Raw genomic sequence first — 17,224 nt, forward strand, 5'->3', positions numbered from 1 at the left:
ATACACTGCTCAGTATTTAAATATTAACTAAATTTGTCATGAGAAAGTTGGTAAATGTGTGTTCATATTTATATGTTCATGTGTGTATATATACACATATATGTATGCATGTATTTACAGTGGGGCAACCCCCTAATCATTTAAATGTTGGCTCTTTGAGATTTTGTATATGCTTCCATTTTTTCTTTAACAAATTGCTTTTTTGTATAGTTCTTAAATTATCTTTGCCTGGCCGATTGCTGCATGAGCTCCCACTGCGTAAATCAAGAAAAAAAATTTTTCAGCTGTTTTGGGAAGGTTGATTTGCTTCTTTTGTGTTGTACTTACAGTTAATAACATACTTCCTAATGTCTTGTAGTGTACAGATGTCAACCCTTTTCAGGCAATGGACCGAATGATGTTAAATATGCGAAACAGTATGCAGGAATTACAAAGAAACTTTGTAAGTACTAAAAAATTGATGAGAATGTTATTCTCAGTTATTGGTACCCTATATTATAGTGGCTTTCAACTTTTTTTAATCATGGTCCACAGTGACTAAAAAATGTATCTTAACAGTATGACCCAGTACATAATACCTGTGTACTGTATTAAAAAACTTGAAACAAAAGTTTTGTGACAAAATGATCATACTATTTACAGTGTGTGCTTATATTTTCTGTTTTGGCTCATATTTTTAAAATCCTGGTCACAATCCAACAAATTGATTTCACAATCTACGAGTTTGAAAAATAGCGTTAATTAACTTACACAATTAAAAAAAACAACAGAACAACCTCAAAAACATTTATCTTGCTGAAGGTCACAATTGTAAATGAATATTTTTATATGAATTTAGACTTTTTAATCATTTTTAGTTTGTCTACTTAAAAGGTTTTGTGGCATCTAGGAAATTAAGTTTTAGTATTTTCTTAAAAAAAGCTGAAAACAGAAATTTCAGGAATATGTTTAGGCATTGGATTGTATCAATAGAGTTCAAATAGTTATAAACTAGTACTGATACTCTTTTCTACTCACAATATTAACATCAAAAAATTAACTTGATTCAATATGAAGAAGACTCATTTTAATCATCTAGTTTAGAATCTAAGGACCATCTCAGAATGTCCAAATCTAGGGCATTATTAATGATCTTCATAATCTAGCAATCTGGTACCCACAGGAGGTATGAAACTACTTGGTGTATGGCTAATTGGCTCAGCATTGGCAAAATTGCACACAGGGGTCAACCACTGATTATAAAAGCATCATAGGCTTTAGGGCATAGCATCTATATTTAAACCTAAGCTGCAAGTCTTTGATCACAAAGACTTAAGGATCTCTGAGTGTGTCACTTATTATTCCTCACAAGCAGAGTAAGAATTGGTACCTAAAATGGAAGGAAATGAGGTCCTTCCTGGGGGTGCCATTTGGATATACCATCCTGATAGTATGGTATCCTTGGTAGTACTTCAACTAGTGTTACTTATTTGAATCATCTGATGTCAATTCTTCATACTTGACTAAACTCTCCGGACTTAAAATTTATATTTCCCTCTAGGGTCACCTTTCAGTGGATCCAAATGGACATTCATTTAGTTCTTCCTCAGTTATGACTTATTCCAAAGTAGGAGATGAACCACCAAAGGTTTTCCAGGCCTCAACTCAAACCCGTAGGGCTCCAGGAGGAGTAAGTATTTTCTGAGCATTCTTGGAGCTTTATAAAGTTGTGGTTGATAGGTCATCTGTATTGGATTTTAATTATGAAAGCTTGATCTGGTATTCTGGGGGTAGAGATGAGGGAAGAAGACACATATCACTGTGAAGAACAATAATGCTAAATGTATTTACTTAGTTTAAGGCATTTTTTTCCTCCCTTCCACCCCCACCTCAGAGCCTTTTTTCATGTAAATATCTATTGATGTTTATTCTTACCTTTACATGTTGACCAGGTAAGTAGACACTAAAATAAGTCTTTGTCTCATGAAATAAATGTCTATTTTCAATTTATATCTGAAGCAAAATAATTTTTTTAACTCATGAAATACTTCAAGAATACGGAAAAGATATAGAAAATAATATAATAAATACCCACATTCCTTCCACCCAGTTTAGTCAAATCATAACATTTTTCTCTATTTGCTTTAAGTTCTCTCTTGTTTTGTTTTCTTTTTAAGCAAAAATACTAGATGCAGTTAAAGCTTTCAGTACACTATTCCTCCCTTGTTCCTTTTCCCTTTCACTCCCTCCCCACAAAAGAACCATTTTCTTGTATCTCAAACTTATGATTCTCATGTGTGTTTTTATAATTTTATTACTTATGTATGCTTTGTAAATAATATAATGAATTATTTTATGGCTTTCTAAACTTTATGTAGTTTCATGCTACATGTGTCCTCTGCAACTTGACTTTGCTCAGGCATATACTTCTGAGATTTATTCAGCTTGATATATGCAGCTCTATTTATTTATTTTTACTTTTATATATTATCCAAAATATCAATATACCACAGTTTTTAATCTATTTTTCTGTTGATTGATACTTAGGTATTTCTGATTTTTCACTTATCTTTATACATGTCTTGTGCAAATGTTTTAGGAACAGTATTGTTGGTTTGTAGGAGGTGGGTGCTTTCATCTTTATGTAAAAATTACTAAGTTACTCTCACACAGTGATTGAAACAGTTGGCTCCCACAAAGCCTGGTATGAGAGTTCCCATTTCTACACTTCCTCATTAGTACTTATAGTTTAAAAAAAAAAAAAAAGTTTGCCTGTTTACTGGGTGTGAGTAGCTCTTACATATAAGGGCATAACTTTTAATGATGCTCTTGTTATAGTGCAGACATTTTCATTTTCACTTTCTGTAAGTGACATACATCTTAAATGTAAACAATTTAATTGTAGACATCCCGCAGCAAACCATGCTAATATTAATAGTATTTGGCTATCATGAATATTCTCATAACCCATAGAGTTGATATGTAAGAGCCATGAGATTCAAGCTGATCAACAAGACTGCTGAATAATCAGTTTCCCTTACTTATAGGGATGTACTCCCAACTATGATACTGTTAAGACACTGTTGAAGGCACTAAGTCTTATATAATTAAGTAATTATTTGTTATACTATTTGATTACGACTTAGAAAAAGTTTGAATTGTATTGGTTCTATTTGCCCAATTCGGAAAATATCAGAGAACTATTACCACAGTTCTACTGCAAGTTGGTAGTGGAACTAAGTAGTACCCAGTGTTTTTAGAGCTGTAGATTTATGGTCTTATCCTCTATTATTAAATAGGTTCTGAGGAGTTGAGAATTATATCCATTCTCTATATATTTAAATGATAATTTAAATATATAGAGAATAATATAAATTTAATAATATATATTTAAATAATATAGAGAATAATATATAGTTAAATAATAATTTTTAATTTTTATTTTCTTCATTTTTTCAGATAAAGGAAACTAGGAAAGCAATGAGAGATTCTGATAGTGGGCTAGAAAAAATGGCTGTTGGTCATCATCTTCATGACCGAGCTCATGTCATTAAAAAGTCAAAGAATAACAAGACTGGAGATGAAGAGGTCAATCAAGAGTTCATCAATATGAATGAAAGTAAGTTGTCACAGAAAATAGTATTCTTCTTCTTAAAATAGCAGCTATACTGGTAGAACTTGATGAATGTTTTTTGGAGAAACATTCCATAAGGTGTCATTTTGAGATAGTTTATGAATAATATGTGTGGGGACTACCAGGGACGACCTTATCAAAGTAATAAAATTGGGGTTTCATTGTTTCATAGAGATTTGTTTTTTATACGGATTTTTGGTAATGTTATTTATTTTTTGTTCTATACTTGGAAAATGGAATCTTTTGAATTGTCATTTAGTAAGATTGCCAGTAGGCAAAATGAGTTTTTATGTATTTCTAAGGTATATTTGAAAAGTATAACAAAGAATAAAGAAAAAAACTAAAATTATCCATAATCCCAATCCAAAACAACTATTCATGATTTAGTATATTTCTTCCCAGTAGTTTTATGTATATGTAAACACATACACTTTTTCTAAAAATTAGTATTTTACTATCTAGTTTATATTGTGCTTATTTTAATTCACCATTATAATTGTGAAAACAGTTACCTATGATGATGTTTTTCAAAAACATTCTAAATGGTTACCTAAAAGTTTTTGTGAATGGGCCATAATTTATTTAAAGCATTCTTTATTATTGGGCACTTCAGTTTTTGTATAGATAAGATTTTAATTTCTTGTATTGTTAGATAATATTTCATGTATATTTCAAGTACATCTTTCCATTTTCTGGATTTTATATTCATTCCTCAATGCATTTAAGTCCTTCCAGTGTTGTAACTCTTCTCATTGTAGTTTTTAGGTTAAACTCATCTTCTACTTTCCAAAAGTATTTTGAGTAAAAGTGTTTTGTCACTTTAAATTTTTTAAATGGAAATGGTTTAAATTATCATATCATTTCAGAAAAAAATTCTCTTAGGGTTGGCTTGGACAAAGTTATTTTTATGCAATGAGATGGAAGCTACAACATCTTAACCTTTAATTTTAATCTTTATAGTTTTGTCATAAATATATACAGAGTACTTACAATAATTAAAATGTTGAAGAAAAATTTAGTGAGAGAACACATTATTATTATAAAGGCCATCTGATAGAACAAGTATTACCATTTACCTATTGTTAATCGAAGTTAGATTGCCTAATTCATAACAAATTGACAATTGAGATGAGTAACCTGTCTTAGGAAACTGACAACAGAAGCTTGTGAGGTGGGCCGAGTTATGCAGGAAAATGGTGAGGTTAATAGGAAGTGCTAGTTATAGGAGAAGTACCCAAGTACAGACCAGGAAGATGACCCAGGAAGAAAGACTGTAAGTCAGTGTAATTGAGTCAAAGGGTTCATTGGGTAGAATAACATGATATGCAGGCAGATACATGAAAAACCAGATCATCAATAACAAAACTATGAATAGGAATAAAAGAGGAATAGGCAAAAAAAAAAAAAAAAGGAAACAGTACTCTGAATCAAAGACCTTTATATTTGGGGCAGTTCCCTGCCTCTGTCTTGAGGTTAGGCTGAGGGAAGCACAAGACCAAAATCAAGTATGTGGGAACCAAGGCAGCTACTGACAGTTGATATATTAATACTTGTCTCTTTATTTTGATATTTAATATAGGTGATGCTCATGCTTTTGATGATGAGTGGCAAAATGAGATTTTGAAGTACAAACCAGTAGGACAGTGGCGCAATGTAGAAAACCCTAGGATGAGAAGCGTTGGTCATGAGAATTCAGGCTGCCGAGAACTTAAAAGAAGGTAAAATTATTTCAAAACAAATTATATTTTTTTAACAAGAATTAGAATAAAAGTAATGTAATTTTACTTTTGTCAGGAAGTTTTGAGTAACATCCATTGTTTCTATCAACAGTATCTTTGTTGAAGGATGTAATGACTTTATATTATATCTGAGCATTCCACACAAATTTGAATTTGTATCTAAAAACCAATAATATTTTAAGATTGCATGATTAGTAACTCACTAGCAAACTATGCTTCAGAAGACAGGGGCTAAAATCCTTTTAAGAAAAAGTGAAATATTATAATGTAGTTCTTCTTAAAACAGATTTTAATCTGGATGTAGGAGGAGTTATACATTTCATGCCAAGTAAGATATTGGTATCTAGAGATCTGATAAGGGAGGAGGGGCTGTATTTGAAAGGCTTAACAAAACTCCCCTGACAAGTCAATGGTAAAAGCATTTTTAGATACTGTGTAATACATAACATTATTTGCACCTTTATTAGGTATTAGATATTTTGGAAGAATTTTCCCAAAACATTAACCTCCTTTGGGATTACCTTTGAAATAGCTGTGCTGAAACCACACCATTAAGATTATAGAGGTTTTTCAGTTAACAAAACCAAAAGACAACTGACAGAATGGGAAAAGATATTTGCAAACGACATATCAGATAAAGGACTAGTGTCCAAAATCTATAAAAAACTTAGCAAACTCAACACCCAAAGAGCAAATAATCCAATCAAGAAATGGGCAGAGGACATGAACAGACATTTCTGCAAAGAAGACATCCAGATGGCCAACAGACACATGAAAAAATGCTCCACATCTCTCGGCATCAGGGAAATACAAATCAAAACCACAGTAAGTTCCACCTCACACCAGTCAGAATGGCTAAAATTAACAAGTCAGGAAATGACAGATGCTGGCGAGGATGCGGAGAGAGGGGAACCCTCCTACACTGTTGGTGGGAATGCAGGCTGGTGCAACCACTCTGAAAAACAGCATGGAGGTTCCTCAAAATGTTGAAAATAGAGCTACCCTATGACCCAGCAATTGCACTACTGGGTATTTACCCTAAAGATACATACGTAGTGATCCGAAGGGGCATGTGCACCCAAATGTTTATAGCAGCAATGTCTACAATAGCCAAACTATGAAAAGAACCTAGATGTCCATTAACAGATGAATGGATAAAGAAGAGATGATATATATATACAGTGGAATACTATGCAGCCATCAAAAGAAATGAAATCTTGCCATTTGCGACGATGTGGATGGAACTAGAGGGTATTATGCTTAGCGAAATAAGTCAATTGGAGGAAGACAACTGTCATATGATCTCCCTGATATGAGGAAGTGGAGATGCAACATGGGGGGTTTGGGGGGTAGGAAAAGAATAAATGAAACAAGATGGGATCGGGAGGGAGACAAACCATAGGAGACTCAATCTCACAAAACAGAGGGTTGCTGGGGGGAGGGAGGTCGGGAGACAGGGGTAGGATTATGGACATTGGGGAGGGTATGTGCTATGGTGAGTGCTGTGAAGTGTGTAAACCTGTCGATTCACAGACCTGTACCCCTGGGGATAAAAATACATTTTATGTTTATAAAAAAATTAAAAAAAAAAGATTAAAGAGGTTTTTGTACATTTAGTGTATATTCTAGAGTTAGAATTTAATTTGGTTCTCTGGGGGAAAAAATGGAAAACAATACCTAGTTCCTATTAAATTTACATTTGAGAGAGAGGGAGGCCTCACCAGGCCTTAAAATAGAAATCTATTCTAGGCCTTAAGAGAGTGGAGGATTGCTGCAGAAGGTGGAAGGCTTCACAGAACCAGCGGTGGACAAGTGGGTATCAAGTAAATCAGAAGCCTTGTGCAGAATTTCATGAGCTAGGATCTTTTATTTTTAAATACTTCCTTAGGAATTTAGAGCCCTAATACTTTCTGTAGAAAATTAGCTTCCATATTACTTTCCAGCAATATTTGTTTCAGTTTGGAAACTCTATTGATAAAAAAAAATGCAGTGCTAAGTTTGACTATGAAATAAGGTCCCTGTTAGAGAAAGTATGCTCTTTATAGATGATCCATAAATCTGTGGCCCTGTCCGTGGCATTTCCTGTAAACCAGCACTGTCCAATAGCCCTTTCTGGAATGATTTTCTGTAATAGTGAAAATGTTATGTATCTATACTGTCCAATATGGCACCCATTAGACACATGTGGCTATTGAACCACTCTTCATATGTGGCTGATACAGCTGAGGAACTGAATTTTAAACTTTATTTTATTTTAATTAATTTAAATTTAAACAATGTGGCTAGTGGCTGCCAGTCAGATGGATGGCGTGGTTAAACAGATAAATCTATCTCAGGAAAGCAGCTGTTGCTTTCTTAAATATGAATGAAATAATCTCCCATATGTTTTTCAAAGCTATTGTGGAAGTCTTAGATAAAACTTAAAAGTATTTTTTAATCATGTTTGTATTGATTTGTAAACTACTGGCCATTTGAAAAATGGTATTAGTGTTCATATTGTATTTCTCAGGGAGAAACCTCATCAAAGTCCAGCCATTGAACATGGAAGAAGATCAAATGTTTTTGTGGACAAACTCAACATCAAAGGATCACCTGTGAAAATCAACAAAAAATAAATAGCCTTGCATTTGATTTCTTTAGTTTTGATTGTTTTAACAGAGAAAGTAATGGTGCTGGGTAATACATATAAGACCAATCTCTTGCTAAATCAGTACTGTATTTAACTTTCTTCTGATATCTGAATGTTCTTGGAAGTACTAGCTTTATATTGTCCATACTTTAGGAATAAAACTTTGATTTTCAACAATTCAAGTTGCTAAACATTCTATAAACTCTTTTCTTTAAAACATACTAATTTTTAAGGCTGATTTTGCTTTCCCAATTATCTTCCTATTGGCTGTGTTTTCTTTTATATAGTCAAGATTGAATGTAGAGCTAGTTTTATCATATGTATTAGTTATAAGAAAGTAAAATATTAAAAAATAGTCTCAGTTTTCACTAACACACCACCACAGTGATGCTAAGAAGGGTACAATAATTTAAATCAGATTTCATGTGTTATATAGCCAGCTAGCTTAAGATATAAAAAAAATAAAGCAAAATTATATTAGTATTGTTTTATGAGAAATTAGTTATTTTGATAAATTACATTAAAATCAAAGAATTCTGAATTTTAAGGAGATTTTAAATTGCTAATATATGAGTTTTATTCTTATAATTTCATTATACAGTGTATTCTTTTTTTTCCACATCACATTCTTAACATTCATCAGACTTTACATTGACCTTTCTCTTTAACTTCTTCAAGTAGCATATTTCTGCTCTCCTTTCCCACAAACAGCTTAATCTGTCTCCACAGTTAACATTCTAAAGTTGGAATGTCCTTGGAGAAACTCTGCTCAGCCTTTTTGTGACATTTAGAAAAATGCATTTGGTATTCTGTAAACCTGAATGATTGATTGTCTCAAAATTTCTTCGACAGGTGATATGTGTTCTTGAGCAAGGTACTTAATAATTCAGTTGTTCCCTTTTATACCATTTAAAAATTCAGCGTTAGCTTTTTTATTCTAGAATTCAAGCATTAATCTGTTTTTAGAAAGAGTTTGAAGTTTATGAGAATATTAAATCTTAACCTTAAGTTTTTGTTGTTTCAGAGGAAAAAAGACCAGAAAATCCACTATCACCTTGTAATCCCAATATCTTACTTTTTTTACTTTTGAAATAGAACTATGTGATTGAGCTTATACTTTCCTATTTTCCATATTGTATCCTGTTAATTTTATTAGTCAGTGTGTTTCATGCCTGTAATTAGTTACAAAATAAGATGCATACCTGTCAATTCATTTTTATAACAAAAAGTAATTGAGCATGCATTAATTAAAGATGTTAACATTTCCTCTTATGCATACATTGGTATACTAATAACATATTGGGAAGTTGTCATAAGGCCTGAATTCTAAATAACACTTTTGCATAAATTTACTTGATAGAGCAAAATCCCAATAGAATAGACACTGTAATACTCTTCTGCCTAAATCATTACACTGATAACTTGAATCATTATATTCAAATATGAAAACACACTTTAATAAATGTATTTAAAACTATATAACTTCTATGCAACATATAGCAGTTACAGCATTTACAGCTATTTTTTCTCCCAATTTATCATAGAAAGTAAATAAAAATTGAATTAAATATATATTTCTTCTTGTGCCACAGAGCTTCATAAGGGGCCATTCATAAAACTATGTGACATAGAGTGAGTAAATGTCAATTCTTTATATTCACATGTTGCTGAAATGTGAATGACACCAAAAAACAACTAACAAAACCTCAGGAGAGTCTATGTGTTACTTGTCTAAAAGAGACCACTTTATGTAAAAGATTCTCTGTCTTTTATTTCCATACTTCAGAGCTTTTTAGATTTTTTTTAAGTGGTCTCCATGCCTAGCATGGAGGCCAATGCAGGCCTTGAACTCACAACCCTGAGATCAAGACCCAAGTTGAGATTAAGAGTTGAAGCTTAACCAACTGAAGCACCCAGATGTCCCCATACTTAAGAGCTTTGTAACTGTATGGTTTATATTTAAACTTTATCCTCCCTTCTTGAAGAGGGAAGGTAATTATACTTTTATAGGAATACTTTAATATTTGTATTATTAATAACAAGGAAGCCAGTAGACTGAGATGGCTTTAATGTCTTAGTAGCCCATTTAACCAAATCAAAACAAGCCTATTATGCCTCAAGGTTAAGAAATTAAAGCCTAAAGACATCAATCACTAACAGCCAACTAGACTTTTTAATAGAAGGCAACCATTTAAGCTAAAGCCAGTAAATCAAATAATTTTCCTTATTTGCTTCTGCCTCTTCTTTATAAAAGTCCCCCTTAGCTCTAGTTGGTGGAGACCTCCTAACCACTTCCTGTTTGGCCACTGTGTTACTGCAATTGATTTTTCCTCAAACTCAAACTTATTTTTAAAGATTTTAATTTTTTTCAGTAATCTCTACACCCAGTGTGGGGCTCGAACCACAACCCTGAGATCAAGATCACCTGCTCTACTGATTGATCCAGCCATGTGACCCTCAAACTTAAAATGTTTAATATGCCATCTAGCTCACTGTTCTTCCTGTTCCAATTTTTTCCTCCCACTTGAAAATTTTTAAAGATTTTATTTTTTGATTGATTTGAGATACAGCATGTGCAAGCGGGGGGAGGAACAGAGGGAGAAGGACAAACAGACTCCTTGTTGAGCTCAGAGCCTGACATGGGACTTATCTCAAGACCATGAGATCAAGAGTCAGATGTTCAACCCACTGAGCCACCTAGGCACTGTGCACTTGAAAATTTTTAAAGAGAAATTAAGAAAAAAATCATTTTGGCATATGCGTAATCTAGGAATATCTAGTCCAAATAGTCTAAAATGTCTAAGACAAAAAGTCTGTTAACTACTTGTGCTGTTTTGCATAAAAAATGTGGACAAGTGCATTTAAATAATAGCTTTTGTTAGTATGATTATAAGAAGAAAGGTTTCAAGATAAAAGAGGAGTTTTTAAATATGATTTAATGATTATGAATATAGGGTTTATGAAGTACTTTAAAAAAAGTTTTATGAAACATTTCTGATAAATAGGTACATTTGGGTAAAGGAATGAATATGGTCAACTATAGTCTTCTTCCAGGTTTTATTACATAAATTAATGCTAATAAAATCTTCTAGTTTACATAAAACCAAGGTTGAACTTCTCATGATTTAAGCTTTCCAAATTTCCTATATTGATTTTATAGGTCAAATAAGTTATTGTTGACTCCATCAATTGTGTAAGATTGCAAAATATAAAATGGTGTTTATCTAAATAAAATTACAATGCAGATCTCTTTTAAAGGGGTTTTAATCTTACAAGATTATTATACTACTATTTATTATAATGACTGAAAGTGTTAGCTAAAATTGTAATTTTCCAAATCTTTAGTTAACTTTTCCAGAGCTTAGAAAATATTAAATTAGTCCTTGGACACTTGGATAGTTTTTCTTTCTTTCTTTTTTTTTTTTAAAGATTTTATTTATTTATTTGACAGACAGAGATCACAAGTAGGCAGAGAGGCAGGCAGAGAGGCAGGCAGAAAGAGGGGGAAGCAGGCTCCCTGCTGAGCGGAGAGCCCAATCCCAGGACCCTGAGATCATGACCTGAGCTGAAGGCAGAGGCTTAACCCACTGAGCCACCCAGGCAACCCCATACTTGGATAGTTCCTAAGTAAAAACTGATACAAGATTTTGGTCACTGAAGATGGTTTCCAATTTCTTAGAGATTATAAAATTACTATGAATTAACTGTGGAAATGTTTTGGATGATATTGTATATGTGTATTTTGCCACTTTAAAAGTTAACAGAATTAGGAGTACCTGAGTGGCACAGTTGGTTGGGTGTCTAATTCTTAATTTTGGCTCAGGTCATTATCTCAGGGTTGTGAGATCCAGTCTGCATAGGGCTCTGTACTGGCCGTAGAGCCTGCTTAACATTCTCTCTTTCTATCTCTGCCTTCTTCCCCCAACAAGCTCTCTCTCTCTAAACACACACCCACACACACACACACACACACACACACACACACACACCACACACACACCCCTTAACAGAGATAATCTATAATAACATAAAAATTTAGCTAGACAGTTCTTGGTTTTCTGTCTTCCAGTTTTTCTTTTGGAATAAAGAAAAGTTGATTATTTTGGTTAAAAGTGATGAATAAAAATAATATATTCAGGGGTGCCTGGGTGGCTCAGTGGGTTAAAGACTCTACCTTCGGCTTGGATCATGATCCCAGGATCCTGGGATGGAGTCTCATGTTGGGTTCTCTGCTCAGCAGGGAGCCTGCTTCCTCCTCTCTCTCTGCCTGTCTTTCTGCATTCTTGCGATCTCTGTCAGATAAATAAATAAAATCTTGGGGCGCCTGGGTGGCTCAGTGGGTTAAAGCCTCTGCCTTCAGCTCGGGTCATGATCCCAGAGTCCTGGGATCAAGCCCCACATCGAGCGCTCTGCTCCGCAGGGAGCCTGCTTCCCACTCTCTCTCTCTGCCTGCCTCTCTGCCTACTTGTGATCTCTGTCTGCAAATAAATAAATAAAATCTTAAAAAATAAATAAATAAATACATAAAATCTTTAAAAACAGCATAATAATTACAGAAAAATATGAATACACACACAAGATAATGAGCATGATTTCTTACTTAAGCTTAGTTTGTTAAAGTGGTTTTAGTGTTGTAGATATACTGTTTCATTTAACATAATTATATCTTTAAAGTAACCTTAATTTTATTATCATTTGCATAATTATATATTTATGTATTTTAAACAAATACATAAAAGGCTTATAAAGACTGAATTTTTGAAAGTCTAAACAAAAGTTTATTGGGTATACTCAGCATTAATGGATTTATTCTCTAATCAGTTTACAAATCCTTTCTTGCAAATTAATACATGGATGGCATATGAAAAGTAAATTTGAAATTCATCATTGAAACTTTGATTTTTCTTTTCTTGTCCCTTGTAATTTACTCTGATTTCTATTTACTTATTCTCATTTGTACATTCATTTAATACTTACTGAGCACCTACCATATGCAAAGGGATACAGAAATTAACAAAACCAAATCGGTTTCCTTATGGAACTTACATTCTTATTGGGAGAGCTGGACAATAAACAGGTATGTGAAATGTCTGGATCTATCTAAGAAGTGCTCCAAAGGAAAAACAGCATGAGAAGATAGGGAGGAGCCTGCTGGTTCAGAAAAGTTGGTTAGGGAACATCTCACTGATGAGGCTACTGAAAATAAAGAAAAGGGCTGTCACAGGATCTAGGGAAGAGCAAAGTCTCTGATTATATGAGGATCAGTAAAGAGGCCAATGTGGCTGGAGCAAAACCAGCGAGGGAAAGTAAGGCTATGTTGGTTTGGCTGCTAAAGTAGGGCATTTGCAGCCACTTACTCTGAGGAGGACGGGAAGCCACTTCAGAATTTTTTAAAAATTTAGTTATGAAAAGTTTCAAACCTACACAAAAGTAGAACAGCAACGATGAACTCAGTGGATGGAGTATTTTCAGCGGAGAAATGACAAGGTCTGGGTTAAAAGGATCCCTCTAGTTACAGTGTTGAGAATAAGCTGAGCTGTAGGCGAAGCAGCGAGATCCTTTAGGAAATCTATTATAATCTGGTGGAGAGATGGCAGTGTTGAGAGGCGGAGAGAAAGGGCAGATCCTGGATCTATTTTTGAAGGTGGTGCCTATAACATATGCTGACAGGTTAGACCAGAGGTTGTCCAAGAGTAGTGGTGAAGTGACATTTTTGTCTGGGCAACTTGAGCGGGGTTTCCATTTTCGAAATAAAGACAGCAGGAGAAGGTTTTGGGGAGGAAGATAAGTTCCGTTTTGGACATACTGAGCTCGAAACGCCTCCCCCCCCCTTTTTTTTAAGATTTTATTTACTTATTTGACAAATATTATCACAAGTAGGCCAAGGCAGGCAAATAGAGGAGGAAGCAGGCTCCGCGCGGAGCAGAGAGCCCGATGTGGGGCTCGAACCCACGACCCTGGGATCCTGACCCCCCGCGGAAGGTAAAGGCTTTAACCCACTGAGCCACCCAGGCCACCCTCAAAACACTTCTAAGAGATCTAACTGGAATCATCAAAGATGCCGTCTTCCATACGGCCTGAACATCTAACATTTAACATCCAACAGTGAACTTTTTGAAATGAGAAAAAACATAATTGACAGTTCATTTTTCAAGTCATGTCTTTTTTCTTTTTAAGGATCTTATTTACTTGACAGAGAACATGAGCCGGGTGGGGTGTTAATGGTGAGTGGCTGAGACTGAGACTGACTCCCCACTGAACAGGGAGTCCCCTGGGGGGCTCCATCCCAGAACCCTGGAGTCAGGAGCCCAGCGGAAGGCAGTCACTTAGCCAAACTGAGCCACCCCAGGCGCGCTTCGGGTCATGTCTTATAATTTTTTTGCATTTGTAATAACATAAACAGCAACTTTGCATTTTGTTTTTTTACTTTATTCTGTTATAAACATTTCTCCACATTGCTATATTGGTGTGGCTGTTCAAGCAGGGCCTTCTAGGCCCTTTAAAGGGGAGAGGAGGCTATTCAGATTTTTTAAAAGTTATGAAAAATTTTAAACCTACACAAAAGTAGACATGACGGCAACACCGAACGCGCAAAATAACCACGTTCAAAAGATTGGGAGGTTGGGTGAGCCTCGGAGTGAGTATTATGGAGGGCACGTATTGCATGGAGCACTGGGTGTGGTACATAAACAATGAATTCTGGAACATTGAAAAGAAATTTTAAAAATAAATAAAAATTAAAAAAAAAAAAAAGAAAGGAAAAATAAAAGTTGCATCTTCCTAGGGGCACACAAACGCTTGATTAGCTCGCCAGAGCGATTGCACTTTCTCTTCCAGGTCCATAGAGGGCGCCATGGAAGTAGACGGGGCTTGTCGGCTCTGAGGGCCGGAAGTCTCTCCTCTTATCTTTCCTCTCACCTCCTCCGCGTCCTTCGACCCGGAAGCGCTCTTCCGGCACTGATTGCCGGCGTGACTTTGAACGCATTTTGATGTGGGTCAGGTTGCTGAGAAGTCCTACAGCTGCCCCACCTTAACGCCGCTTCTGCGCTTGCCATGAGGCTGCTGGGAGCAGCCGCTGCCATGGCTTTGGGGAGCGGGCGGCTCCCGCGGGTCGCCGCTACCCTGGGATGGCAGAGGAAGCAGGTACTAGAGCCCGGCGAGGCGAAACCAAACCAGGGACTGCATAAAGCACCTTGCTGTCCCTCCAGGGCTAGGGAACAGTAATGCCTTCTCTGGGACCTCCTGAGAGCTCCGGGTACGAGGTGTCGTGCCTCAGTGCTGAAAAGTTTTTCGGTACCTGAACATCTCGTTATTCATGAGCTGCGTCTCGGTGCCCTGGGGTAGTGGACGGGCCACCGATTTATGTTTCAGTCTCTTTTTCGGGGGGGAAGTGACTGGAGTGCCGGTCAGAACAACTGAAAAATTAGTGTGTTCAGGGTTCGAACCCAGGGCTTCTGACTCATTATCGAGTGCTCTTTTCTGCACAGAGTCCTTGGGCTGTGGACAGCCCTCTTCGGGCAGACCCTGGATTATTTGTTTTGGCGTTCGAACTTCCCGCTACTTTGATCCTATTTCTGTCTTTTGCTGGGGTTGCACAGTGGAGTAGGTTGGGGTGGGAGTTGAGCCTTTCCTGGTATGCAGATGTCGTTTGCTTTGCTTGCTGATATTCATGGGATTTCATCTAAATGCCTGTCCACCAGAATCCATTTAGTATTTGCCCAACTTTTCTAAGTTCTTCTGTTTCCCTTTCCCCAGAAGTGCTGCAGTACCTTTTGGATTTGCAGTCCTATAGAGAGAGGTTTATATTGTCTTGGTTCGGTAAAATATATGGTTCTCCCTTACCCCCACCTGACCAAATTAAATGAAGTTTTTTAAAAAAGTAATTCTTCCCGTGCAGAAGGAATTGGAAACCTTTTGTGGGGTCCCTTGGAACTATCCGTACCACAACACAAAGCATATGTGTTGGAAAACATCCTTGCTAGCTGTCAACTACAGTAAGGGAGAAGGGGGGGATATAAGTAAAATTTAAACGAAAAACTGTGTTTCCTTTTAAAATTGTTGGAAGTTGTCTTACTGGTTTTATTAGCCTCAGCATGTATTTTCAAACCTGTGACATTTGGAAAAGTATCTGTCCCCCTTTATTTAACTAGCTTATTTGAATATATTTTTCTGATTTATTTATAAGAACGTGTATGCCCTTTCTGTCCTCTCTTGCCGTTTCTCCTTTGGTTGCAGGAGTTGCAGGTTGAGGCATTCCTTCTTTTGCCTTTCCAGGCATTCTCACATGATGTTTTGTTTCCATTGAGATTCTTTGGTGGAAAGATACCAACCGGACCAATTCTAGTTGCCCATTATCTCTTATAAAAAGTGCATTGATTTGAGCTCTTATTTTTTCAGGTTAATTGGGAAGTCTGCCGATGGTGTTCATCAGGAGTGATTCCTAATGAAAAGATACGAAATATTGGAATTTCAGCTCACATTGATTCTGGAAAAACTACATTAACAGAACGAGTGCTTTACTACACTGGCAGAATTGCAAAGATGCATGAGGTGTGGGGTTCCTGGTTGATTCAGAGCTAGATGGATTTAATAAACATCACAAAACCTGAAAGAATAAAAGAATGGTTGCAGTTGATCTTTATTGAAGTCCTAGCACAAAGGGATAGATAGGTCAAACTGGCTTGCAGCGATGTTGTGAGGAATCTTTCTAGAAACCATCACTATGAGTATCCTCGGTAGATTGTCCTTTAGGAATGTTAAGTCTGCATCTGAAACTAATATAACTGTTAATTATACTTCAATTAATACGTCATGATATATTCTTAAGCAGCTGTTAAAGTCGTATTTACATACTTTTTAACGTTATGGAGAGATGTTTAAGAAGGGTTTAAAACTATATATAGTATGATGTTAATAGTTACAAAATACATGTATCAGAAAAAAAAATTTGAAAGTCTTCTAAAGAAATTACCATATCATTGAGTAACTTAACTCTCCATTTCTTCAGATGAAGGTCATCTTGTTAAGTCACATATTTTGAAAGCTGACTCCTTCCCACTCAGGCCTCAAAATCCACATGTCATAGAGCAGGGAAAAATGTGTGCTTTTAGCATCTGCTCACGGACTACCACAAGGCTAGTGGGCAGGAACAGTGCGGAGGAAACGGGGTTGGCTCAAAGACTGAGGTGATTGCTCTATGTTAGCCGTTGTTGGGAAGAGCAATGAAAAGAGGGTTAGACAGTA

General features: G+C 35.7%; 2 protein-coding genes across 3 annotated transcripts in view; both read left to right on the plus strand.

The window, feature by feature from the left end:
- Positions 1-7,983, plus strand: part of MLF1 (myeloid leukemia factor 1) — a 34,082-nt gene extending 26,099 nt beyond the window's left edge. For both annotated transcript variants that reach the window (XM_032852602.1, XM_032852603.1), the window contains 5 exons: positions 359-442; positions 1,541-1,669; positions 3,439-3,598; positions 5,193-5,331; positions 7,862-7,983. In XM_032852602.1, the coding sequence (XP_032708493.1) occupies positions 359-442; positions 1,541-1,669; positions 3,439-3,598; positions 5,193-5,331; positions 7,862-7,967 (618 nt within the window). In that variant the 3' untranslated portion in view covers positions 7,968-7,983. The remainder of the gene's footprint in view (positions 1-358; positions 443-1,540; positions 1,670-3,438; positions 3,599-5,192; positions 5,332-7,861) is intronic.
- Positions 7,984-15,028: 7,045 nt separating this feature from the next.
- GFM1 (G elongation factor mitochondrial 1) overlaps positions 15,029-17,224 on the plus strand; it is a 43,522-nt gene continuing 41,326 nt past the window's right edge. The window contains exons 1-2 of the mRNA XM_032852604.1: positions 15,029-15,124; positions 16,379-16,531. Of these exons, the coding sequence (XP_032708495.1) occupies positions 15,035-15,124; positions 16,379-16,531 (243 nt within the window). The 5' untranslated portion in view covers positions 15,029-15,034. The remainder of the gene's footprint in view (positions 15,125-16,378; positions 16,532-17,224) is intronic.

This window comes from Lontra canadensis, unplaced genomic scaffold (genome assembly GCF_010015895.1).
Source record: "Lontra canadensis isolate GAN:19392208 unplaced genomic scaffold, GSC_riverotter_1.0 scaffold6, whole genome shotgun sequence".
In the NCBI taxonomy this organism is placed as follows: Eukaryota; Metazoa; Chordata; class Mammalia; order Carnivora; family Mustelidae; genus Lontra; species Lontra canadensis.